Source organism: Gorilla gorilla, chromosome 16, assembly GCF_029281585.2.
Source record: "Gorilla gorilla gorilla isolate KB3781 chromosome 16, NHGRI_mGorGor1-v2.1_pri, whole genome shotgun sequence".
Taxonomy (NCBI): domain Eukaryota; kingdom Metazoa; phylum Chordata; class Mammalia; order Primates; family Hominidae; genus Gorilla; species Gorilla gorilla.
In genome coordinates, this window is record NC_073240.2 from 85,540,965 (window position 1) to 85,568,110 (window position 27,146).

General features: G+C 40.8%; 1 protein-coding gene across 5 annotated transcripts in view; it reads left to right on the forward strand.

The window, feature by feature from the left end:
* Positions 1-20,844, forward strand: part of ADAMTSL3 (ADAMTS like 3) — a 392,199-nt gene extending 371,355 nt beyond the window's left edge. For 2 of the 5 annotated variants that reach the window (XM_055362792.2, XM_019010562.4), the window contains 5 exons: positions 2,335-2,518; positions 6,168-6,366; positions 12,333-12,430; positions 17,776-17,990; positions 18,703-20,844. In XM_055362792.2, coding sequence (XP_055218767.2) covers positions 2,335-2,518; positions 6,168-6,366; positions 12,333-12,430; positions 17,776-17,990; positions 18,703-18,809 — 803 coding nt within the window. In that variant the 3' untranslated portion in view covers positions 18,810-20,844. Of the gene's footprint in view, positions 1-2,334; positions 2,519-6,167; positions 6,367-12,332; positions 12,431-17,775; positions 18,008-18,702 lie in introns of all 5 variants that reach the window. The other 3 variants (XM_055362793.2, XM_004056691.5, XM_055362794.2) reach the window with 3 other exon arrangements.
* The last annotated feature ends 6,302 nt before the right edge of the window (positions 20,845-27,146 follow it).

Genomic DNA, 27,146 nt, shown 5'->3' on the forward strand with positions numbered 1-27,146 from the left:
ACACACACACACACACACACACACACACAGAGTGGGCAACAGACTTGAACAGACGTTTCACAAAAGATGATATATAGATGGCATCAGGGAAATGGAAATTAAAACCTCAGTGACATACAATTTCATACCCAGTAGGGTAGCTAAAAACGAAAAGACTGACAATGCCAAATTTTGGCAAGAGTGTGAAGCAACTGAAACACTCATGCATTGCTTAGTGTGTAAAATGTTTAGACCACTTTGGAAGACTATTTAGCAGCTCCTAAAAAAGTTAAGCGCACACCTACCCTCGACCTAGCAGTTTCACTCACAGGTATTTACCTGAAAAAAAAAATGTTCACAAAAAGCTTTGTTCACGAATGTTCAACTTATTGATAATAGTAATTGACAGGAGAATAGATTAAAAACTATGGTAGATTTATACAATGGGAACATTACTCAGCAATAGAAGAAATGAAGTGAACTACTGACATGCACAATGATATGAGTGAATCTCAAAAACATTATGCTAAGCAATGTAGGAAACCAAAGGCCGGGCGCAGTGGCTCACACCTGTAATCCCAGCACTTTGGGAGGCAGAAGCGGGTGGACCACAAGGTCAGGGGTTCGAGACCAGCCTGGCCAACATGATGAAACCCCATCTCTACTGAAAATACAAAAATGAGCCCGGCGCGGTGGTGCACACCTGTAATCCCAGCTTCTCAGGAGGCTGAGGCAGGAGAATTGCTTGAACCTGGGGAGGCAGAGTCTGCACTGAGCTGAGATCATGCCACCGCACTCCAGCCTGGGTGACAGAGTGAGACTCTGTCTCAAAAAAAAAAAAAAGACACCAAATACACAAGAGTACATATTATATGAAGTCCAAGAATAAGTAAAACTAATGTATACTGATAGAAATGGACGAGTTGCTGCCTGGGAGGGGAGAGCAATTGATTGGAAAGAGGCAAGAGGGGGATGATGAAAATATTACATCCCTTGCTTCGGACCATGGTTACGTAAGTGCTTACAATTGTGAAACCTTGTAAAACTGCACACCTGAGATATAATCAATTTATTGTATATGAATTATACCTCAATTAAAAAAACACACACATTTTAAAAGAAATGCACATGTCCTGCCTTGAACTGCCAAGGTGTCTTTGTGAAATGTGGCATAATAGAGTCAGACACACTTGGGATCCAGTCCGGCTAACAGGTGACAGACCTTGGGCAAGTTACTCAGTTTCATTCAGTTTCCACCTCTGCAAATAAAAATATCAACTTCACAAGATGATCTTGAAAATTAAATGAAAAATTGATTATAAAGTGTCTAACTCAGTTCCTGTCACCTGGGAGGTTCTCAGTAAACGTATCTACTTTTAAAAAATTACTTTTAAATAAACTGTAATCCTGAGTGTCCAACTAAAAATGTATTTTACATTTTTGCTTTGCAAATGATGCCATGTACAATTTAAAACGAACTTCAAAAATCAGAAGGAAAAACTGGAAAACAAGTGAAAGAAATCACTCTGCTATGTGAGAGAGCCTGTGGACACAGCTGGTAGCTATTAATTACTTGCAATTATTACAGGAAAATCTGGCACCTTCTGTGATCACACACAAATCCATCATCATCATGTCCTACCTCATCTTTTGCTGAGTGTCAGCAGGGAAGGGAAAGGCTGTTTGGAATAGGGACTAAAATGTTTGAAAAGCTGGGATTACTGGAGGTGGTCGGCTTCTACTCTTGTAAAGGAAACTCCTATGTTTATCTCTTCAGATGTCTCTGTGACAAATTATTTATGCTGTTACAGGATCAATCTGAAGTTTAGATTAAGAATTAGTGGAAAAATAAGAACAGAACTCAAATGCATCTTTAACCTTACTGCTTAATCCCTAGTCCCTGTTCCTCCTGCTAAATCATCTTTCATTTCTCTGCCTGATCCACTTTTGAGAAATTGAACCCGTTAGGGCATCCCCTAGAGAGGCCCTCCTCTCTTGTCCTCTTGGCTGTGGTTAGAGAACACTGAGGAGGCAGCCCACTGCTGAGAGTGCCTCCTCTCTCTCTGGGATTTTTCTGGCAGACCCAGCTGGCCGATGATAGTCCCTCTCCAGACTGTGGTCCAAGGACCCCATTCTGGCCGCCATTCTCACCAGTTATTACAGTAAATTAGTTGAGGGAAAATGAGATTTAGAGGACTCCGTTGCACTATGAGATGGCTTTCTCTCCATATGCTACTTACAGAACCAGACTTACAGAACCAAAAAACATCTCATGGTGGTTTTTGGCCATGTCTTCTCCAGCTCGTCGTCATTTCTCTTTTGGGGCTGGCATGATATTTTGTTTTCTTTCTGCAGAGCCTTTTTGGGAGCCTGGTAACTGGTCACATTGTTCTGCCACCTGTGGTCATTTGGGAGCCCGCATTCAGAGACCCCAGTGTGTGATGGCCAATGGGCAGGAAGTGAGTGAGGCCCTGTGTGATCACCTCCAGAAGCCACTGGCTGGGTTTGAGCCCTGTAACATCCGGGACTGCCCAGCGAGGTAAGGGAAGTCACTCTTTGTATCTCATCAACACCAAGTTTTTGTTTGTTTTGAAAGGTGCAGTGATTTGGACGTAATAATTCAATAGCTACGTTTTTTTTATCACTTACTGTATACTAGGCATCCTGCTAAGTGCTTTACATGGATCACAGTGTCCTGTGAGGTAGATGTTGTTGATTTCCTGTTTCGTAGATGCGGAAACTCCCCTAGGCCATACAGTTATAAGGACCAGGATTCAAATGGAGATAGTTTGATTTTAGAGCCCCTGCTCTCAATCACTAACCAAACCTGCTTCCTGCACACACAATCCTATCAGTTCTTTAAGACTTTAGTGAGGCTAATTTCTTGGGTTTACTTAGGAGATAATTCAGTGGGCCAGAATCACCAGAGGTACTAGCGAAAAACACAGTTCTCTAGACTTGACCCCTGGAGGTAAAACCATTAATAAGCTTTCTAAGCAATAGGTAATACAAATCAGTAATTTTTAAATGTCCAAAATCAAATTCATGGTCTCCAGCAAACTTACTCCATCCCCAGTATTTCAGATCTTGATGACTAGATCCTAGATGCCCCTCTTTCTCTCACTTCCATCCATTCTTGGCCATTTCCACTGTTACCACTAAAGTCCAAGCCGTCATTGTTTCTTACATGGACTGCTCCAGGAGTCTCCTGGTTCTTATCTCCCTCTCTGGAGTACTTTGTCCACTCTCTAAGAATAAAGATATTTGAAACAAATTCATCATGATGGTTCTCTTAGTTTCATTAGGTTTCTACCTCTGCAAATAAAAATGTCGACTTCACAAGATGATCTTGAAAATTAAATGAAAAATTGATTATAAAGTGTCTAACTCAGTACCTGTCACCTGGGAGGTTCTCAGTAAATATATCTACTTTTAAAAAATTATTTTTAAATAAACTGTAATCCTGAGTGTCCAACTAAAAATATATTTTACATTTTTGCTTTGCAAATGATGCCATGTGCAATTTACACATTTATCTTAGGACAAAGGCCAAAATTCCCAGCACTGGGGTTGTGACTATCTTGTACATCTTTTTATCTCATGTTTGAAATAGTGCCTAGCAATAGTAGGTGCTTAGTAAATATTTGCTGACTGACTGAGTAAATGAGTGGAAGAATTGAAGTCCCTTCATATTTGGGCCTTGGGCTATCTCTTTTATCGCTTGTCTCTCCCACACTGGTTATTTGATCTCCTTCCATGCTGGTCTTTTTTTGTCCCTTAGATATACTATTCTGTTTCCTGACTCAGAGGCTTTGTGCATACTTCTCCCTCTGCCTAGGACACTGTCCCCTCTCTCTTCACTTAATCATTTCTGTTCATCTATATATACCTCAATACATGTTCAGGGAAACCATCCCTGAACTTAGCCCTCCAAAGTAAATCACGCCTTATGTTATATGATTTTTATATGTCCTTATCATTCTTCATAATTCTTACCACAATTGCCTGTCTTGCTCTCCCACTAGACCATAAATTCTATGGGGAGTAAATCCACAGGTATTTTGCTCAATAATTTATTCCTAGCACTTAGCACAATGTCTGCTCCATCATATACTCCCTATAAATATTTATGAAATCAGTGAATGAATGATTACAACACAGACCCTAGCAGATAGTTGACCAAATAGTACCAAAATCCATAGTAAAAACAATTAACAAATAAAAAAGCATTTGTTGAGTACAAACCAATGAAGAAGATACTAACATTTTACTGATGAGAAACTGGAGAAATGTTTAATGTTATATAGCTCACTGCCCTTGGGCAGATGTCCACACTAGATCCAGTCTCTAAGAGTGCCTTGGAGGAGAGTGGGAGGCAGGGTCACAGTGTAAAGCAAAATAGGTTCCTTAGGACATGTTCTTAGGAGGGCTATCAATATTGCAGGCACCCTAACTGATAGGTCTTCCAGTACCCTTTGTAATTCTCAAAAGGAAGATCTCATGTTAAGGTCATCCCTCAGAAAGCAGCAAACTCACGCTTCAGTAACTTGGAGTAACCTGATTGAGAAAGCTGTTTTATGGCATTTCTTGATTTTCAAAACGCGGAGAGAATCCACATTGGGAAATCTGTCAGCAGCCTTGTTTCTCGAATATTCTAAAACCTTTGCACACTCCTAGGATAAACAGTCCCACACTTTCATACCTAGAAGAGACCGTAGAGATCATCTAATCCCAGATCCCTCTACATCAAGGCTTCTCATCATTTCTGTGCCACGGCTCCCTCTGGTGGTTTGGAGAAGCCTGTGGATACCGTCTCAGAACAAGGTTTTTAAATATGTAAAATAAAATACATTTGATTACAATGGAAACCAATTATATTGAAGTTCACTTAGTGAAATATTTTTAAAGATCTGATATATCGCCGGGCGCAGTGGCTCACGCCTGTAATCTCAGCACTTTGGGAGGCCGAGGCAGGCGGATCACGAGGTCAGGAGATCAAGAACGTCTTGGCTAACACGGTGAAATCCCGTCCCTACTAAAAATACAAAAAACATCAGCCGGCCGTGGTGGCGGGCACCTGTAGTCCCAGCTACTCGGGAGGCTGAGGCAGGAGAATGGCGTGAATCCGGGAGGCAATGGTTGCAGTGAGCCGAGGTTGCGCCACTGCACTCCAGCCTGGGCGACAGAATGAGACTCCGTCTCACAACAAACAAACAAACAAACATACAAGATCTGATATAGATTTACTTCTCTATTAACACAAAAAATAACAAGATATAGTTGTGCTTTAATTTTAATATGGTGATGAATATAAATGATATTTTGAGATACCTGTCATAATGTAATGTGTAAATATCTATGATTTCTATTGGTAACAAAATCACAGGTATTATTAGTGCTACTGTACTTGTGGCCTATGTTTCTATAATTGAAGGAAATATTAAATTTCAGTTAGAGCTTAGTGACAATGAAGACGGAATTCTTTTTCCATCCAAGTATGTGGTTTCCTTGGATAACCGTGGACATCGTGTTAGAAACCCCTGCTCTGCAGTCTCCCAACAGCATCTTTGTCCCAACAGACAAAGCACTCGATATCTCAAAGGTGTCCAGCTCCAAGTTCAGTCTCCTATAATCATTAAAGCATGAACTTTAGAGTCAGATAAATCTAGAATCCAATCCCAGCTCTGCTGGCAGGTTAGTCATGTGGTCATAGCTAAGTTATTCAATTCAGTGGACATCTGTTTCTTTTCTACAAGAATGGGAATAACATGAGAATTATACAAGCTAACATGTAAGTATCTTGCAGGGTAAACAACACTTAGATGCTGGAAATATATTTTCTTCATTTTAGTTTCAGTGAGTTGAACTCCACCTTTTGGAAATTTCCTCCTAAATTTGCCCCAGCTTTACCCTCTAGGGCCACACAAGTAACAGCTCTTCATAAACCTGAAGACAGCTGTACCCCATTCCTAAAGTAGTCATCTCTACATGATGACACTGTTTCTCCCGAGTTAAAGAAGGTCTGAGAAAAAGGCTGGGAGTCATCTATGCTGCTTCCCATTCCCATAGAGACATGTGACAGCCTAAGATAGCCATGGTGTTGGGATCAGCTTTTTCCTTTGATGAGACGCCCCCTCTAAGATCTGGCATACCAGTCCTTACTAAAGTCCTGTAGTTTTTGTTCCTAGGTGGTTCACAAGTGTGTGGTCACAGTGCTCTGTGTCCTGCGGTGAAGGATACCACAGCCGGCAGGTGACGTGCAAGCGGACAAAAGCCAATGGAACTGTGCAGGTGGTGTCTCCAAGAGCATGTGCCCCTAAAGACCGGCCTCTGGGAAGAAAACCATGTTTTGGTCATCCATGTGTTCAGTGGGAACTAGGGAACCAGGTAAAGCTAACACATCTAGTGTGTGGACAGCACTGTCTGTTCACACAGATAGTGTGATAATAATCACCTTGTTACCAATAAACTACTTTTGGGGCGGGGGGGCAGGAATCTGACTGGTCTCTGAAATGAATGTATGTCTTTGACCTCAAGGTTTACATTTAGAAATCATAGTTTCTCTGTCTTCCAGTACAAAAGTGAACCAAGTTTGGGTTCTTTGAATGCAGTGATGCCATAACAGAAGCTCCAAGTTAGACCAGTTTAGGGCAGTAAGAATAAAAGCAGCCTTCAGGAAAATGAGGAGGGGAACATTAGTGGTATCTACACAAAAGCCTCAGAATCTTCATCCCAAATGCCACCTTTAATAATGTTATAATAAAAATACTTAGGAAAAAGTTTAATGTGTAGGAACCCATAAATAAAAATATAACACATTATTGAAACACATAAAAGTTGAGCAAATAAAAGACTTATTATACTCCTGAATGGAAAATCTCAGTACTACGAAGATGTCGATTTCCTTAAATGAATATATACACGTAATACAATTCCTATTAACATCATAGTAGAACTTTTTTGTGGAATTAAAGATAATTCTGGCATTCACATGGGAGATAATATGACAATAAAGACATAAATTTTTATTTTAAAAAAGTATTGGAGGTATAGAGAGACTTTCCTCATCCTATGTCAGAGCATGATGCAAAACTGTCATGAGTAAAATAGTACAGCATTAGTGCAGAAGAGACACAGGTTATGGTGTATAATCAGAGCTCAGAAACGGACCAGATTGACTTTAACATTTAAAGCCAGTTAATCGTAGGAGAAAACATTGTTTTAAAAATAGAAGATATAAAACTACAAAATATTTTTCAAACAAACTAAAGAAGATCTAAATAAATGGAAAGCTGTAAGACTTATTATTACTAGTAACACAATACTCTTGAAATTTATCTACAAATTCAATGTGATCGCTATCAAAATTTCATCTGGTTTCTTTGCAGACATTGACAGTCTGATCCTAAAATTCATGTGGATATAGAAGAGACACAGAATAACCAAAACAATTTTGAAAAGGAACAAAGTTGCAGGACTCGGACTTCTGATTTCAAAACTTACCAAAAAGCTACAGTAATCAAGATAGTATGGTACTGACATAGGATGGACATATAGATCAATGAAATTGAATTGAGTCCAGAGATAAACCCATATATATATATATATGTGTGTGTGTGTGTGTATATATATATATGTGTGTATATATATATATGTGTGTGTATATATATATATATCTCAATTGATTTTCTATAAGGTTGAGAAACCATTCAATGTGGGAAGAATAGTCTTTTAAACAAGTGATGCAGGACAACTTCCAAAAAAGGAAGTTGGACCCTTTACACCACATACGAAAAAATAAAATGAGTCAGAGAACTAAATTTAAGAGCTCAATATATAAAACTATTGGAAAAAAATATAGGTGTAAATTTTCATGGCTTGGATTAGGAAATGGCTTCTTAGATATAACAACAAAAGCATAAGCAACAACAACAAAAATAGATAAATTGGACTGCATCAAAATTAAAAACTTTTGTGCTGCAAAGGAAACCATCAAGAAAGTAAACAGACAACCTATAGAATGGGAGAAAATGCTTAAAAATTGTATATCAAAAAGGAGCTTATCTCTAAAATATGTAAAGAATACTTACAACTCAATAATAAAAACACAAATAAACTATCAGCAAGATATGCAAATGGCCAATAAGCACACGAAGGGATGCTTTCCATTAGTCATTAAAAAATGCAAGTCAAAACCACAATAAGATACAAGTTTAGGCTCACTGGGATGGCATTAGTGAAAGAGATAGTGACAAATGTTGATGAGGATGTGGAGAAATTGGAACCTTCATGCTGCTGATGGGAATGTAAAATGGTACAGACACTTTAGAAAACACCCTAGCGGTTCCTCAAAACGTTAGATTAGATCTATTATATGACCCAGAAATTCCACCCCTAGGTATGTATCCAAAAGAAATGAAACATTCAGGATCTATATCCTAGGGCAAAAAAATACAAATAAGAAATGGAGGCTGGGCGCGGTGACTCACACCTGTAATCCCAGCACTTTGGGAGGCTGAGGCAGGAGGATCATGAGGTCATCCTGGCTAACACGGTGAAACCCTGTCTCTACTAAAAATACAAAAAATTAGCTGGGCGTGGTGGCGGGTGCCTGTAGTCCTAGCTACTTGGGAGGCTGAGGCAGGAGAATGGTGTGAACCCGGGAGGCAGGGCTTACAGTGAGCTGAGACCACGCCACTGCACTCCAGCCTGGGCGACAGAGCGAGACTCCGTCTCAAAAAAAAAAGAAAAAAAGAAATGGAACATATGTCCACACAAAAACTTGTACATGAATATTTGTTGAAGAATTATTAATAATAACCACAATGTCATTAAGTAGAAACAACCCAAATAACAACACCCCATAATAATAAAAAAAGGGAAACAATTGGTAAGTAGATGAGCTGTGGTATGCTTGCACAATTGAATATTTGACCATCAAAAGGAATGAAGGACTGATATATGCTACAATAGAGCTAAACCTTGAAAACATTATGGTAATTGAAGGAAGACAGATGCAAAGGACCACTCTGCATGGTACCATTTATACAAAGTGTCCAGAACAGGGAAATTTATAGAGACAAAAAGTAGACTAATGGTTGCCGAGCCTTGGGGAAAGAAGCAATCAGAGGAATTAGGAGTGACTGTTAAAGGTATGGGGTTTCTTTTGGGGATGATGATCATGTTCTAAAATTGATTATAGTAAAGGTTATACAACTCTAAATTCCGTTAACATTTGATGGCAAATTGTATAGTTTGTAAATTGTATCTCAATAAAGTGGTTAGCCAAAAAAAGAAAAAAGGCAGTATAAGACAAATCGGCTAGCTAATGTAAGAAAAATAAGTAAAATCAGAGCACAGACTCAGAACATACACCAAAATAAATTCTAACTTGATTAAAGAGCTAAGTGTATAAGTAAGTAAATGCAAGTAGAACTATCATGACAGTAAAGACCTTTTTAAGCATAAAATAAATTATAAAGACAAATTAATAGGTATTATTATAAATAAGTAAAAATTTTAAGAACTGAATGTCAAAATTTTAAAATTTTTTTCCTGTAATTGAACCCACCTTAGCACACAAGTCTTCATTTTTGCTCACAGCAGAAAAACCCAAACTTGGCAGACATTTATGGTTTTAAGCATAGTCATTTCCGGACTTAAACCCAATTGATTCAAGATTTGCCCTGTCATTTTTTCCTTCTCCCCAGACGTGGTCTAAGTTTTGTGGGAGAAAGGAGGGTGATATGGTTAGGCTTTGTTCCCCCACCCAGATCTCATCTTGAATTATAATCCCCATAATCCTCAAAATCCCCACATGTCAAGGGAGAGACCAGGTGGAGGTAATTGAGTCATGGGGGCAGTTTCCCCCATGCTGTTCTTGTGATAGTGAGTGAGTTCTCACAAGATCTGATGGTTTTATAAGGGGCTTTTCCCCCTTCGGCACTTCTCCTTCCTGCTGCCTTGTGAAGAAAGTTCCTTGCTTCCTCTTTGCCTTCCATCATGATTGTAAGTTTCCTGAGGCCTCCTCAGCCATGCAGATATGTGAGTCAATTAAACCTCTTTCCTTTGTAAATTACTCAGTCTCAGGTATTTCTTTATAGAAGTGTAAAAATGAGCTAATATAGTAAATTGGTACAGCAGAGAGAGGGATGCTGCTATAAAGATACCCAAAAATGTGGAAGCGACTTTGGAACTGGGTAACAGGCACAGACTGGAACAGTTTGGAGGGCTCAGAAGAAGACAGGAAGATTTGGGAGAGTTTGGAACTTCCTAGAGATCTGTTGAAGGGTTTTGACCAAAATGCTGATAGTGGTATGGACAATAAAGTCCAGGCTGAGATGGTCTCAGGTGGAGATGAGGAACTTCTTGGGAGCTAGAGCAAAGGTGACTCTTGCTATGCTTTAGCAAAGAGAATGGAGGCATTTTGCCCCTGTCCTAGAGATCTGTGGAATGTTGAACTTGAGAGAGATGATTTAGGGTGTCTGGTGGAAGAAATTTCTAAGCATCAAAGCATTCAAGATGTGACTTGGATGCTCTTAAAAGCATTCAGTTTTATGCATTCACAAAGAGATGACTTGGAATTGGAACTTATGTTTGAAAGGGAAGCAGAGCATAAAAGTTTGGAAAATTTGCAGCCTGAGGATGCAATGGAAAAGAAAAACCCATTTTCTGAGGAGAAATTCAAGCTGGCTGCAGAAATTTGCATAAGGAATGAGGAGCAAAATGCCAGTACAATGGGGAACATGTCTCCAGGGCACGTCAGTGGTCTTCACAGCAGCCCCTCCCATCACATACCCTGAGGCATAGGAGAAAAAAGTGGTTTCCTGGGCTGAGCCCAGGAACTTGCTGCTTTGTGCAGTCCGAGCCCTTGGAGCCCTGTGTCTCAGCCATGGCTAAAAGGAACCAACATACAGCTCAGGCCATTGCTTCAGAGGGCGCAAGCCCCAACCCTTGGCAGCTTACACATGGTGTTGGGCCTGCAGGTGCACAGAAGTCAAGAATTGAGGTTTGAGAACCTCTGCCTAGATTTCAGAGGAATGTATGGAAAACCCTAGATGTCCAGACAGAAGTTTGCTGCAGGGGTAGGGTCCTCATAAAGAACCTCTGTTACAGCAGTGCAGAAGGGAAATGTGGGGTTGGAGCCTCCACACAGAGTCCCCACTGGTGCATTGCCTAGTGGAGCTGTGAGAAGAGGACCACCATCCTTCTGACCCCAGAATGGTAGATCTACTGACAGCTTGTGCTGTGTGCCTGGAAAAGCCACAGTCACTTAACACCAGCCCATGAAAGCAGCCGGGAGTGAGGACTGTACCCTGCAAAGCCACAGAGGAGAAGCTGCTTAAAGCCATGGGAGCCCACCTCTTACATCAGCATGATGGAAGACACGGGGTCATGTCTGGATGTGAGACATGGGGTCAAAGGAGATCATATCGGAACTTTAAGATTTGACTGCCCCATTGGATTTTGGCCTTGTATGGGGCCTATAGTCCCATTATTTTGGCCAACTTCTCCCATTTGGAATGGGTGTATTTATCCACTGCCTGTACCTCCACTGTATCTAGGAAGTAACTCACTTACTTTTCATGTTACAGGCTCATAGGCAGAAGAGACTTGCCTTATTTCAGATGAGACTTTGGACTTGGACTTTTGGGTTAATGCTGGAATGAATTAAGACTTTGGGGGACTGTTGGGAAGGCATGAATGCTTTTGAAATGTGAAAGGGACATGAGATTTGGGAGGGGCCATGGGCAGAATGATATGGTTAGGCTTTTTGTCCTCACCCAAATCTCATCTTGAATTTTAATTCCCACAATCCCCACATGTCAAGGGAGAGACCAGGTGGAGGCAGTTGGATCATGGCGACAGTTTCCCTCATGCTATTCTCATGATAGTGAGTGAGTTTTCACAAGATCTGATTGTTTTATAAAGGGGCTCTTCTTCCTTCACTTGGCACTTCTCCTCTTTGCCGCTTGTGAAGAAGGTGCCTTGTTTCCCCTTCACCTTCTGACATGATTGTAAGTCTTCTGAGGCTTCCCCAGCCATGCTGACTGTGAGTCACTTAAACCTCTTTCCTTTGTAAATTACCCAGTCTCGGGTATGTCTTTAGAGCAGTGTGAAAACGGACTAATACAGAGGGGATGGTAGGCTTAGGCAGTTTCTTCCTGACTCTGAAAAAGAGGTGTCTGGTCCACAGAGCTGTACTCTAATCCTCTTTAACTCCCCCCTGGGGACAGTTGGTTACAGTCCCCTTGTAATAGGTCTTCAGCTATCCTGCCTCAGTACATGATCTTAGTACACACAGCATGGATGAGCTTGCAGGATTTACACTGCATTGTGCTTTTTTGTTCCAGTGTCCTGGACGTTGCATGGGCCGTGCTGTGAGGATGCAGCAGCGTCACACAGCTTGTCAACACAACAGCTCTGACTCCAACTGTGATGACAGAAGGAGGTAGGGGCCCCACCCCAGAGCAGCACACATTCTCTCCTGACTCACTCAGGACAATGATTATAACTGCCTGAAAATGAAATCCTTTCTAGTTTCTACCAACTCTCATAATTGACAGTTTTCAATTATGATTTATTTAGTGTCATCTTCAATGGTATATATTATACTGAAATACAAGTTAATGTGCACTATTTATAATTATAAATTGTTTGGATGTTAAACAATAAAGGGACACCACTCTATGTGGTAAAAGGGGAAAAGGATATCATTGAGAAAACGCAGACACTTCTCCCTCTATATACTAAGTTAATCAAGCCTAATAATATTCCATTTAGGCTTACAGATTAAATCTTCTTAATGCTTTTAATGAACTGCTTTATTTCTCTGTTTAGAAAATGTTTTGATTAGGATATTGTCACAGTGGTTAGCAGATAGTAAAATAAACTTTAATCTTGTTGAGGAGGTTAAATAACAGTGGAGTTTGCTTTTCTCCTTTTATAAAAGTCTGAACTGGTAGATGGTTTAGGGATAGAAGAGCTTTTTTCATGGGGTCATCCAGAGATCCAGACGCCCTCCATCTGGCAGCTCTACCATCCAAGAGAACAGCACCCCAGCCAGCAGAAAGTGGGGAGAGAGCCTAGAAGGCACACTAATCGGGGGCTTGGGAGTTCTATTATATCACTCACTTATTGTGTGACCCTGGACTGCCTAGCCACCTAATCTGCAAAGTGGGATATTATCATCCATGTGAACTTACGTTTAGAAAGTTTTAATGATTTAGCTTAGTGTGAAACACAAGGCAGCCTGGGTCATGGAAGATGCTCAATATCTGGCTATTTCTTCCTTTTCCATGTCCTGAGTCTTGCTGGAGAAAATGAGATGACCTTGACAGTTGGCTGGGTTACCATTTTGAGCCTTCAGTAAGGTTTGGCAATGTAGAGTCCGTTGCATTTCCTATTCCCCACAAAGTGATTTCAAGCCAAAACCATTCTCCTCAAATGGAAAATGTTTGGAACGGCTGCTCTCATTCTCAACAGACAACCTAAGTTTCCTATTTTCCTGAGAAGATACAGACCACACACAGATTGATATGCATCATCCCAGGTGCTTTACTTTGCATTCACAAAGATATACTTAAAGCACAAATACATACATGGGTCACATACATATTTTTCTGAAACTTGCTTTTTCTACCTAAGAATATATTATAGATGATTCCCATCAAGTAAAGATTAACTTTATTCTTTTTAATTTTGTACTTAATACTCTATTCTATTCTACTCAATATTCTATCTAAATTTTGTACTTAATATTCTGTTGCTAATGGACATTGGATAGTTTCAAACTTTTTGCTATTATAAACGAAGCTTCAGTAAATATCCTGGAACATATATCTTTGGGTACAAAGGGTAATATTTTTATAGAGTAGATTTTTAGATAATGGAATTGAATTGGTAGGAATGCTCATTTTGATACTATCAAATTGCCATCAAAATTTCTATACCAGCAATATGTGAGAGTTGCCCCCTTTTCATCAACATGATATAGGTTTGCAGTCTTTTAAAATTTTTGCCAGTCTGATGGATGAAAATTTATCTCATTGTAATGTGTGCTTTCCTGATTACTTTTTTATATGATTTTTTATTCCTTATATGTTTTTTCTTGAACTCATCTTCATTTTTTCTTTTCTGCCACCATTACCCTTGGCCAAACCACCATCGTATCTCACCTGGTATACTGTCACAGCTGTCCAACTGGTCCCCCTTCATCCATCCGTGCTCCTTTCCAACCCAGTCTCCACAGTACAGCCAGAGTGAGTTTTCCCAGATGCAAATCTGATCCTACCACCACCACAACCCATCTCCCTGCTAGACTAAAATTACTTTAGAGGCTTTACTTGCTCTTGGGAAGATTGACCAAATCCTCAATGTGGCCTATAAAATACCACATGCTTGGCTGGGCATGGTGGCTCACACTTGTAATCCCAGTACTTTGGGAGGCTGAGGCAGGCAGATCACTTGAAGTCAGGAGTTTGAGACCAGCCTGCCAACATAGTGAAACCCTGTCTCTACTAAAAATACAAAATTAGCTGGGCATGGTTGCACATGCCTGTGATCCCAGCTACTTGGGAGGCTGAGGCAGGAGAATTGCTTGAACCTGGGAGGTGGAGGCTGCAGTGAGCCAAGATCACACCACTGTACTCCAGCCTGGGCAACAGAGCAAGACTCTATCTCAAAGAAACAAACAAAAAAACAAACAAACAAAAAAAATGCCCTCAAGTCCTACTTTTCTTCACAGCCTCATCCATTATCTCATGCTGTCTCACTCTTCATGTTCCAGCCACATTGTCCTTCTGTCAGTTTCTCAGATATGTCACATACTTTCCAATCAAAGGTAGCAAAAAATAAGAGGCAGAAAACGTAATACAGAAGATAAAGAGTGTAGAAGGATCTATCAAGAGGCTCAAAATCTGATTAAATTGGGTTTTAGACCAAGAGATATGAAAGTGAAATTAAAGGGTAGACTTCTTTTTAATAATGGAAGAAAATTCCTAGAGCTGGGGGTGAGTCAGAGTGGCAGGGAGTCAAGTTACCATTCATTTTCTCTTTTATTTCTGTTTCCTCCAGGATTGGCTGTTCTGTTTTTATAACCTGATGCTTTTCTTTCATGGTGTTAATATTTTTTCCTCAGCTATCTGGTGGTTTATGGATGAGGGATGAAGTTGGTTAGTATAGAGAGCTGTCGAGGGTTTCTTCTGCAGTGTTTTAGCCCCCATTTCCCCACAGACCTCTTCTGCTGGATTGGTTTATGACCATGGGCTCTCTGTAGGTAGGTGAGGTGTTAGATCTCACTTTTGAATGGGTGGACAGGGAGCAATGGAGACCCCCCATTTGCCATAGTAGGGCCTCAGGAAATGTTAGAGAGTGTTGTAGAAGGAGTAGCATTAGTGGCGTGGGCGGAGGATCAGTGGTGGGCAGGCTGTCTGCTAGTGTTTACTATATGCCCTGGGAAGGTTTTGGGAGCTGTGGCTTCCATTGAAAAGTTGTAGAGGGAATGGGAATTGTCAGGGTGGAGCTAGCCCAGACTTATGGCAAGGTGACAACATGGGGACCTATAGAATGCTGAGGACACAGAAAGTTGGTTTCTCAAAGTGGCGATTTCTAACTTCTGAAATCAGAATCACCTAGGAAATTTCTGTAAAATAAAGATTCTTGGGCCTCACCTCAGGCAGTGAATCAGAACCTTCATGAGATTGCCTGGCCATCTACAGCATTTTAAAGCTGTGTGCTTCTGCCTGCTTCGAATAACCAGGCAGGCTTGGGATCTACTGCCATCAGAATCAGCAGTTCCATCTGGCTGATGGTGAAAGGAGTTACTTGAGGCAGAAGTGGAGCCAGACTGAATAGAAGTGAGAAATTGGAAAAAGCTAGTAGAAACAGGGTTCCTTTATGATTTCTGCTGCCATTTCTACACTCATGCTTCATGTAGAAAAACACATGAACCCCAGTTATGTGCATAGTGCAGGTGCCCAGACTGCATTCACCTGGCTCAGGTGTCCCTGTCCTGAGTCCTGTCCCTGGCCAGGAGGAAGTTACACCCTCTACTGGACAGACCTTGCTTTTTATTTATTATTATTTTTTCTACTGTATCCTTAGTGAGCAGCCTCTTAGCTTTCCTGGGCTTCAGCTTCTGTGTTGGTCCATAGCTCCCTGTGCCCCTCTCATTCTTTGTATTTAGAAAGCTCAATAGTCCTGTCTGACTTCCCACTGGCCCTGCCTTTCATCAAAGCAAAAGGGGCTGTTTTACAATCCTTTGGGCTAGAAACAAAAGTCAACTTGGCATGATTTATGCAAAAAGGGTGAGGGATTTATTAATAAGACAAGACCACCCAAAACTTGTGCACAATAATTTGGTATTCTTTTAAATATATTATTTGAATATTCAAGTTTCTTCAGTGGAAGGCTGATCTCTATATAGGGATGGTTGAGGAGTACTCAGTCTCTTCTCTGTTGTTCAAAGTGTCTCAATTTTTGGTCCCTAAGATTCATACCTACTGGGGAAAACAAAAGCAGCTAACAGGACACCCACCTCTTCCATATATCGTATAAACAGTTTGGTAGGACAGCACTGTGTTAAGTAAACCCTTTGATAGAGTCTCCTCCTACTGGCTAATGATAGGATTACTTCCAACTATGTGCAATACTCTCAGAGTTCTTGGATATCACAAATTTCTCCATTTTATTACATTTCCCGTAAAACACTCCTTATGGATTTATGTGCCCTGATAAGGAACCTTTAATGGGATAACAAAAATATCTCATAGAATCCAAAGGGAGAACAGGAAGCATGCAGTCAGACCTCAGGAAGGACTACAACTAAGAAATGGGAAGTCATTGTTTTTTTTCTCTTCTCTCATCTCTGCAGTTCTGTGTGTTTCTGCTTCATTCTTTGCTCTTTATGAAAACTGGTTTTTTTCTATATTTCTGGCCGATGTGGAAGAATATAGCCACCTAATACTCCACGCTTCAGGTTTGCATGCCTGGTTCTAGCAACCTCCAAATCCTAAGAGAAATACATTTCTTCAACCAGCTCAAGTTAGGGCCCTCTTCCAGTCATCTTTGGAACTGGGAAGACACTCTCAAGCAGTGCAAATATGTCTTCAGGAGCCCTGCCTTAGGGAACAAGGGCAGATACCCCAAAGTGGGCCCACTAAGTTTGGCTCTATCCTCTTTAGCATATGTCTTTTCAAAAATCAGAGGGTACTAACTTTCCATTCTGTTTTAAAAGGCAAGGAAATCAGAGATAGATTCTTATTCTCATATGGTCTTCAGTAGTTTCTGACTGCGAGTCTTGGTGTGACCTAAATGTAAAAAAGAGTACTTCTTTTAGCAGACAAGATTGCTCACATAGAAAATCATACACCACAATATGTTTTGAGCACTTACAAACAGAAAATTGAAGTCTTGTTAATGAATTTGAGGTGGCTTATTGTAGATCATTATAGTAAATAATTCTCTTCCTTGCCAAAATTGATTTCTTCCAGCTAGTCAGGATGTGTGTGCCTTGACTTGGTGTTGGAAGTCAGTGGAAACACATGGTTTGCTTGCCATGCCCTCTTCATCAGAGCACATCTAAGCAGGCGCACTCCACCCCAGGTGGTGGAGAATGTTGTCACTGTCGTTCTAGCCTATATGGCATAAAAGCAGAGGAATGTCTTGGTCTTAGACTCTCCATCCAGCCTTTAATACGTAGTATAGAGTAAGGTAAAAAGGCTTGGTCCCAGCAAAAAGTTACACCCTGCCTCTCCTATTTTTTGTTTTTCTGTTTTGTTTTATTTTTCACTTCAGACCCACCTTAAGAAGGAACTGCACATCAGGGGCCTGTGATGTGTGTTGGCACACAGGCCCTTGGAAGCCCTGTACAGCAGCCTGTGGCAGGGGTTTCCAGTCTCGGAAAGTCGACTGTATCCACACAAGGAGTTGCAAACCTGTGGCCAAGAGACACTGTGTACAGAAAAAGAAACCAATTTCCTGGCGGCACTGTCTTGGGCCTTCCTGTGATAGTACGTACACCTCCCAGGTATCTCCACTGCCCCAGAGGCCTTGATGGCATCAGATCCTGATGCTACCATCACTGCACCAGACCCTGCTAGTGATTACCTCATCAGTGTCCCAACTGAGGGGCTATTCAGAATGGATTTGGTAGCTTGGGACATCAGGGGATGAACTCCTTTATGTGGGTGCAGCTGCATGTTCTCTAGAGAAAAAGCAGTTGGATTAGTAGCATGCCAGCATCATTGGTTACTGCCTTTCCGACAAGCACTGTCAGTCTCTCCACACACTTCTCTTCTGCCTGGTAGTCTTACGTGCTAAGACAAAGATTCCATGGATGGGCTTGGGTAGGTATGCTGATGTCCTGAAATTATATGTAAAAACTGTAGGTTTATTTTTCTAGGGAGCAGGTGTGTAGCATTCATAAGTTTTTCAAGGAGTCCATGACCCTGCAAAAGTTAAGCATTGCTGCTCTGAGAACTCAAAGGAGCAGCATGGGCCAGAGGGACTGGGAGGGTCCAGAGAGCAGCGAGAGGTCACTTGGCTGAGCTGAAAGGGAATCCAATGCACTTCTGACTCTCGTGCAAAACAATGGCCCTAACCCAAAGCTGGTTTCTTCACCTCACTCTGTGATCTCAATTTATGGCTTTTCATAAAGTCAAATAATTTTTAATTAGGTCTCTAATAAGCTATATGTTACAGATATTTGTTTCTTTTTTGCAGGAGACTGCACAGACACAACTCACTACTGTATGTTTGTAAAACATCTTAATTTGTGTTCTCTAGACCGCTACAAACAAAGGTGCTGCCAGTCATGTCAAGAGGGATAAACCTTTGGAGGGGTCATGATGCTGCTGTGAAGATAAAAATAGAATATAAAAGCTCTTTTCCCCATGTCGCTGATTCAAAAACATGTATTTCTTAAAAGACTAGATTCTATGGATCAAACAGAGGTTGATGCAAAAACACCACTGTTAAGATGTAAAGTGAAATTTTCCAGTGGTAGTTTTATATTCCAATTTTTAAAAATGATGTGTTCAAGGATGAACAAAATACTATAGCATGCATGCCACTGCACTTGGGACCTCATAATGTCAGTTGAATTGAGAAATCACCAAGATTATGAGTGCATCCTCATGTGCTGCCTCTTTCCTGTGATATGTAGACTAGCACAGAGTGGTACATCCTAAAAACTTGGGAAACACAGCAACCCACGACTTCCTCTTCTCTCAAGTTGCAGGTTTTCAACAGTTTTATAAGGTATTTGCATTTTAGAAGCTCTGGCCAGTAGTCGTTAAGATGTTGGCATTAATGGCATTTTCATAGATCCTTGGTTTAGTCTGTGAAAAAGAAACCATCTCTCTGGATAGGCTGTCACACTGACTGACCTAAGGGTTCATGGAAGCATGGCATCTTGTCCTTGCTTTTACAACACCCATGGAAGAAAACACAGAGTAGATATTGCCATCATTTATACAACTACAGAAATTTCTCTATGACCAAATGAGGCATCTTGGAAGTCAAAGAAGAGGGAAAGTTAACCTTTTCTACTGATTTCGTAGTATATTCAGAGCTTTCTTTTAAGAGCTGTGAATGAAACTTTTTCTAAGCACTATTCTATTGCACACAAACAGAAAACCAAAGCCTTATTAGGCCTAATTTATGCATAAAGTAGTATTCCTGAGAACTTTATTTTGGAAAATTTATAAGAAAGTAATCCAAATAAGAAACACGATAGTTGAAAATAATTTTTATAGTAAATAATTGTTTTGGGCTGACTTTTCAGTAAATCCACAGTGACTTAGGTTAGAAGTTACACTAAGGACCAGGGGTTGGAGTCAGAATTTAGTTTAAGATTTGAGGAAAAGGGTAAGGGTTAGTTTCAGTTTTAGGATTAGAGCTAGAATTGGGTTAGGTGAGAAAGAAAGTGAAGGTTAAGGCTAGAGTTGTCTTTAAGGGTTAGGGTTAGGACCAGGTTAGGTCAGGGTTGGACTGGGTTTAGATTGGGGCAGTGCTGGTGTTAGTGAGAGTGTCAGGATGGAGGTTAGGTTTGGAGTAAGCGTTGTTGCTGAAGTGAGTTCAGGCTAGCATTAAATTGTAAGTTCTGAAGCTGATTTGGTTATGGGGTCTTTCCCCTGTATACTACCAGCTGTGTCTTTAGATGGCACACAAGTCCAAATAAGTGGTCATACTTCTTTATTCAGGGTCTCAGCTGCCTGTACACCTGCTGCCTACATCTTCTTGGCAACAAAGTTACCTGCCACAGGCTCTGCTGAGCCTAGTTCCTGGTCAGTAATAACTGAACAGTGCATTTTGGCTTTGGCTGTGTCTGTGGACAAGCTTGCTGAGTTTCTCTACCATATTCTGAGCACACGGTCTCTTTTGTTCTAACTTCAGCTTCACTGACACTGGGATGAGCACTACTGTATGTGGAGGGTTTGGTGATTGGGAATGGATGGGGGACAGTGAGGAGGACACACCAGCCCATTAGTTGTTAATCATCAATCACATCTGATTGTTGAAGGTTATTAAATTAAAAGAAAGATCATTTGTAACATACTCTTTGTATATATTTATTATATGAAAGGTGCAATATTTTATTTTGTACAGTATGTAATAAAGACATGGGACATATATTTTTCTTATTAACAAAATTTCATATTAAACTGCTTCACTTTGTATTTAAAGTTAAAAGTTACTATTTTTCATTTGCTATTGTACTTTCATTGTTGTCATTCAATTGACATTCCTGTGTACTGTATTTTACTACTGTTTTTATAACATGAGAGTTAATCTTTCTGTTTCATGATCCTTATGTAATTCAGAAATAAATTTACTTTGGTTATTCAGTGGCATCCTTATAAATGTAGGCAGCTTATGTGTGTTATTTTTTGGTAGCCTTCGGTCTTGTCATCGTGGCTGCCCCTTCATCAGTCCAAGAGCCACCCCAGTGGGTTTGATTCCCTGGACTGTCCTTCAGAGTGTGGATTACAAGACTCAGAGCAGATCTCACAAAGATTCACTCTAATGCCCTCATTTTACTCATTTACATATTGTGAATCATTTTTAAAAGAATCTCAAGAGCAGCAGGAGAAAGAAGTTCCAAACAGACAACCTGAAACAGGTATTGAAGTAAGTGGTAGTTGGAAGAGCAAGCGGTACTAATAGCCTTTTAATTTTTTAAAGACTTTTTTTAGAGCAGTTTTAATTTCACAACAAAATTGATTGGAAGGTACAAAGATTTCCCATGTATACCTCATGTCCCAACACATATATAACATCCCCCATTATCAGCATCCCCCACCAGAATGGTACATTTGTTACAATTGATGAACCTCCATTGACACATCATCATAGTCCAAAGTCCATAGTTTACAAGAGCTGGGATAAATCCCACTTAGTCATGGTGTATAATTCATTTGATAAATTGTTAGATTCAACTTGCTAATGTTTGTTGAGTATTTTTGCATTTATTTTCATGAGAGATTGATCTGTAGTTTCCTTCCTTTCTTTTTCATGAGAGATTGGTCTGTAGCTCTCTCTCTCTCTCTCTCTCTCTCTCTCTCTCTCTCTCTCTCTCTCTCTCTCTCTCTCTCTCTCTTTCTTTCTGTCAGCAAGCTTCCCTCTATTGCCCAGGCTGGAGTGCAGTGGTGCGATCTTGGCTCACTGCAACCTCCGTCTCCTGGGTTCAAGCATTTCTCCTGTCTCAGCCTCCTGAGTAGCTGGGATTACAGGCCTGCGCCACCAAGCCGGCTAATGTTTGTATTTTTGGTAGAGACGGGGTTTCACCATGTTGGTCAGGCTGGTCTCAAACTCCTGACCTCAGGTGATCCACCCACCTCTGCCTCCCAAAGTGCTGGGATTACAGGCGTGAGCCACCATGCCAGGCCAGTTTTCTTTTCTCGTAATGTTTTGTCTGGGTTTGGTATTAGGGTGATACTGGCCTCATAGAATGAGTTAGGAAATATTAACTCTGCTTCTGTCCTCAAGAGATTGTAGAGAATTGCTATTTCTTTCTTAAATGTTTGGTAGAATTAACCAGTGAACCTGTCTTGGCCTAGTGCTTTCTGGTTTTGAAGATTATCAATTATTGATTCAATTTATTTAATAGAAATAAGCCTATTTGGATTGTCTGTTTCTTTTTGTGTGAGTTTTGGCACATTGTTTCTTTGTATGAATTTTGACAGATTGTGTCAAGGAATTGGTCTATTTCTTCTAGGTTATAAAATTATAGGCAGAGTTCTTCATGGTATTCCTCTATTATCCTTTTAATCCCCATAGTATTTGTAGTGATGTCTCCTCTTTCATTTCTCATATTAGTAATTTGTATCCTTTCTGGTTTTTTTCTTCTTAGCTTTGCTGGAGACTTACTGAATTTATTGATTTTTTTCAAAGAACCAGTGTTCATTTCATTTCTTCTATTGATTCCTTGTTTTCAATTTCATTGATTTCAGCTCTAATTATTTCTTTTCTTTGTCTTACTTTGGATTTATTTTATTTTATTTTATTTATTTATTTATTTATTTATTTATTTATTTATTTAGGAGACAGATTCTCATTCTGTCACCCAGGCTGGAGGGCAGTGGTGTGATCTTGGCTCACTGCAACCTCCTCCTCCCAGTTTCAAGCAATTCTAGTGCCTCCACCTCCCAAGTAGCCAGAACTATGGGTATGCACCACCAAGCCTGGCTAACATTTTGTATTTTTAGTAGAGACAGGGTTTTGCCATGTTGCGCAGGCTAGTCTTGAACTCCTGAGCTCAGGCAATCTGCCCACCTCAGCCTCCCAATTACAGGCATGAGCCACCATGCTTTACTTTGGTTTTTTTTATTTTTTTTTTGAGATGGAGTCTTGCCCTGTCACCCAGGCTGGAGTGCAGTGGCTCAATCTCGGCTCACTGCAACCTCTGCCCCCTGGGTTCAAGCGATTCTCCTGCCTCAGCCTTCTGAGTAGCTGGGACTACAAGCATGCACCACCACGCCCAGCTAATTTTTGTATTTTTAGTAGAGACAGGGTTTCATCATGTTGGCCAGGCTGCTCTCAAACTGCTGACCTCATGTGATCCACCCCACTCGGCCTCCCAAAGTGCTGGGATTATAAGCATGAGCTACGGCACCTGACCTACTTTGGATTTAATTTGCTCTTCTTTTCTATTTTCTTCAGGTGTAAACTTAGAATACTGATTTAAGATCTGTCTTCTTTCCTAATATATGTATTCAATGCCTTATATTTCCCCATAGCACTGTTTTTACTGTATCCCACAAATTTTGATAAATTGTGTTCCCATTTTCATTTGGTTCAAAATATTTTAAAATTTCTCTTGAGATTTTCTGATCCACATGTAACTTAGAAATATGTTGTTTGATCTCCACATATTTTGAGATTTTCCAGTTACCTTTCTGTTATTGATTTATAATTTAATTCCACCATGGCCTGAAAGCAGACATTGTATGATTTCTAGTCTTTTAAATGTGTTAAAGTGAAGAAGAGGGTGGAGTCAAGATGGCCGAATAGGAACAGCTCCAGTCTACAGCTCCCAGTATGAGCGACACAGAAGACGGGTGATTTCTGCATTTCCAACTGAGGTACCGGGTTCATTTCTCTGGGGATTGTCGGAAAGTGGGTGCAGGACAGTGGGTGCACTGCAGCAAGCCTGAGCCGAAGTAGGGGGAGGCATTGCGTCACCCGGGAAGTGCAAGGGGTCAGGGAATTCCCTTTCCTAGTCAAAGAAAGAGGTGACAGATGGCACCTGGAAAATCGGGTCACTCCCACCCTAATATTGTGCTTTTCCAATGGTCTTAGCAAACGGCACACCAGGAGATTATATCCCACGCATGGCTCGGAGGGTCCTACGCCCACTGAGCCTTGCTCATTGCTAGCACAGCAGTCTGAGGTCAAACTGCAAGGCGGCAGCAAGGCTGGAGGAGGGGCACCCACCATTGCGGAGGCTTGAGTAAGTAAACAAAGCGTCCAGGAAGCTCAGTTTGAGCCCACCGCAGCTCAAGGAGGCCTGGCTGCCTCTGTAGACTCCACCTCTGGGGGCAGGGCACAGCAAAACAAAAGGCAGCAGAATCCTCTGCAGACTTAAATGTCCCTGTCTGACAGCTTTGAAGAGAGTAGTGGTTCTCCCAGCATGCAGCTGGAGATCGGAGAACGGACAGACTGCCTCCTCAAGTGGGTCCCTGACCCCCGAGTAGCCTAACTGGGAGGCACCCCCCAGTAGGGGCAGACTGACAGCTCACACGGCCGGGTACTCCTCTGAGACAAAACTTCCAGAGGAACGATCAGGCAGCAACATCTGTTGTTCACCAATATCCTCTGTTCTGCAGCCTCTGCTGCTGATACCCAGGCAAACAGGGTCTGGAGTGGACCTCCAGCAAACTCCAACAGACCTGCAGCTGAGGGTCCTGACTGTTAGAAGGAAAACTAACAAACAGAAAGGACATCCACACCAAAACCTCATCTGTACGTCACCATCATCAAAGACCAAAGGTAGATAAAACCACAACAATGGGGGAAAAACAGAGCAGAAAAACCGGAAACTCTAAAAATCAGAGCGCCTCTTCTCCTCCAAAGGAACACAGCTCCTCACCAGCAACAGAACATAGCTGGACGGAGAATGACTTTGATGAGTTGAGAGAGGAAGGCTTCAGACAATCAAACTACTCCGAGCTAAAGGAGGAAGTCCGAACCCATGGCAAAGAAGTTAAAAACCTTGAAAAAATTCAACAACGCTTCATGCTAAAAACTCTCAATAAATTACATATTGATGGGATGTATCTCAAAATAATAAGAGCTATCTATGACAAACCCACAGCCAATATCATACTGAATTGGCAAAAACTGGAAGCATTCCCTGTGAAAACTGGCACAAGACAGGGATGCCCTCTTTCACCACTCCTATTCAACATAGTGTTGGAAGTTCTGGCCAGGGCAATCAGGCAGGAGAAAGAAATAAAGGGTATTCAATTAGGAAAAGAGGAAGTCAAATTGTCCCTGTTTGCAGATGACATGATTGTATCTAGAAAACCCCATCGTCTCAGCCCAAAATCTCCTTAAGCTGATAGGCAACTTCAGCAAACTCTCAGGATACAAAATCAATGTGCAAAAATCACAAGCATTCTTATACAGCAATAACAGACAAACGGAGAGCCAAATCATAAGTGAACTCCCATTCACAATTGCTTCAAAGAGAATAAAATACCTAGGAATCCAACTTACAAGGGATGTGAAGGACCTCTTCAAGGAGAACTACAAACCACTGCTCAATGAAATAAAAGAGGATACAAACAAATGGAAGAACATTCCATGCTCATAGGTAGGAAGAATCAATATCGTGAAAATGGCCATACTGCCCAAGGTAATTTATAGTTTCAATGCCATCCCCTTCAAGCTACCAATGACTTTCTTCACAGAATTGGAAAAAACTACTTTAAAGTTCATATGGAACCAAAAAAGAGCCCGCATTGCCAAGTCAATCCTAAGCCAAAAGAACAAAGCTGGAAGCATCACGCTACCTGACTTCAAACTATACTACAAGGCTACAGTAACCAAAACAGCATGGTACTGATACCAAAACAGAGATATAGACCAATGGAACAGAACAGAGCCCTCAGAAATAATGCCACATATCTACAACCATCTGATCTTTGACAAACCTGACAAAAACAAGAAATGGGGAAGCAATTCCCTATTTAATAAATGGTGCTGGGAAAACTGGCTAGCCATACGTAGAAAGCTGAAACTGGATCACTTCCTTACACCTTATACAAAAATCAATTCAAGATGAATTAAAGACTTAAATGTTAGACCTAAAACCATAAAAACCCTAGAAGAAAACCTAGGCAATACCATTCAGGACATAGGCATGGGCAAGGACTTCATGTCTAAAACACCAAAAGCAATGGCAACAAAAGCCAAAATTGACAAATGGGATCTAATTAAACTAAAGAGCTTCTGCACAGCAAAAGAAACTACCATCAGAGTGAACAGGCAACCTACAGAATGGGAGAAAATTTTTGCAACCTACTTATCTGACAAAGGGCTAATATCCAGAATCTACAATGAACTCAAACAAATTTACAAGAAAAAAACAGCCCCATCAAAAAGTGGGTGAAGGATATGAACAGACACTTCTCAAAAGAAGACATTTATGCAGCCAAAAGACACATGAAAAAATGCTCATCATCACTGGTCATCAGAGAAATGCAAGTCAAAACCACAGTGAGATACCATCTCACACCAGTTAGAATGGCAATCATTAAAAAGTCAGGAAACAACAGGTGCTGGAGAGGATGTGGAGAAATAGGAACACTTTTACACTGTTGGTGGGACTGTAGTTCAACCATTGTGGAAGTCAGTGTGGTGATTCCTCAGGGATCTTGAACTAGAAATACCATTTGACCCAGGCATCCCATTACTGGGTATATACCCAAAGGATTATAAATCATGCTGCTATAAAGACACATGCACATGTAAGTTTATTGTGGCACTATTCACCATAGCAAAGACTGGGAGCCAACCCAAATGTCCAACAAATGATAGACTGGATTAAGAAAATGTGGCACATATACAGCATGGAATACTATGCAGCCATAAAAAAGGATGAGTTCATGTCCTTTGCAGGGACATGGATGAATCTGGAAACCATCATTCTCAGCAAACTATCACAAGGACAAAAAGCCAAACATCGCATGTTCTCACTCATAGGTGGGAATTGAACAATGAGAACAACATGGACACAGGAAGGGGAGCATCACACACCGGGGCCTGTTGTGGGGTGGGGGGAGGTGGGAGGGATAGCATTAGGAGATATACCTAATGTTAAATGATGAGTTAATGGGTGCAGCACACCAACATGACACATGTATACCTATGTAACTAACCTGCACGTTGTGCACATGTACCCTAAAACTTAAAGTATAATAAAGAAAAAAAGTGTGTTAAAGTGTGCTACTATTGAAACACATCGTTTATTCAAAATAATAATTAGCAATAATATATTTGATTATAATTAAAGAAGAACAATAAAAGTTTTCATTTTATCTTCACTTATTCTTATTCCAATGCTCTTCCTTTCTTGATATACATCCAAGTTACTGACATGTATCATTTTCCTTCTTCCCAAGGAACTTTTCTTTAACATTTCTTTCAAGGCAGGTTTACTG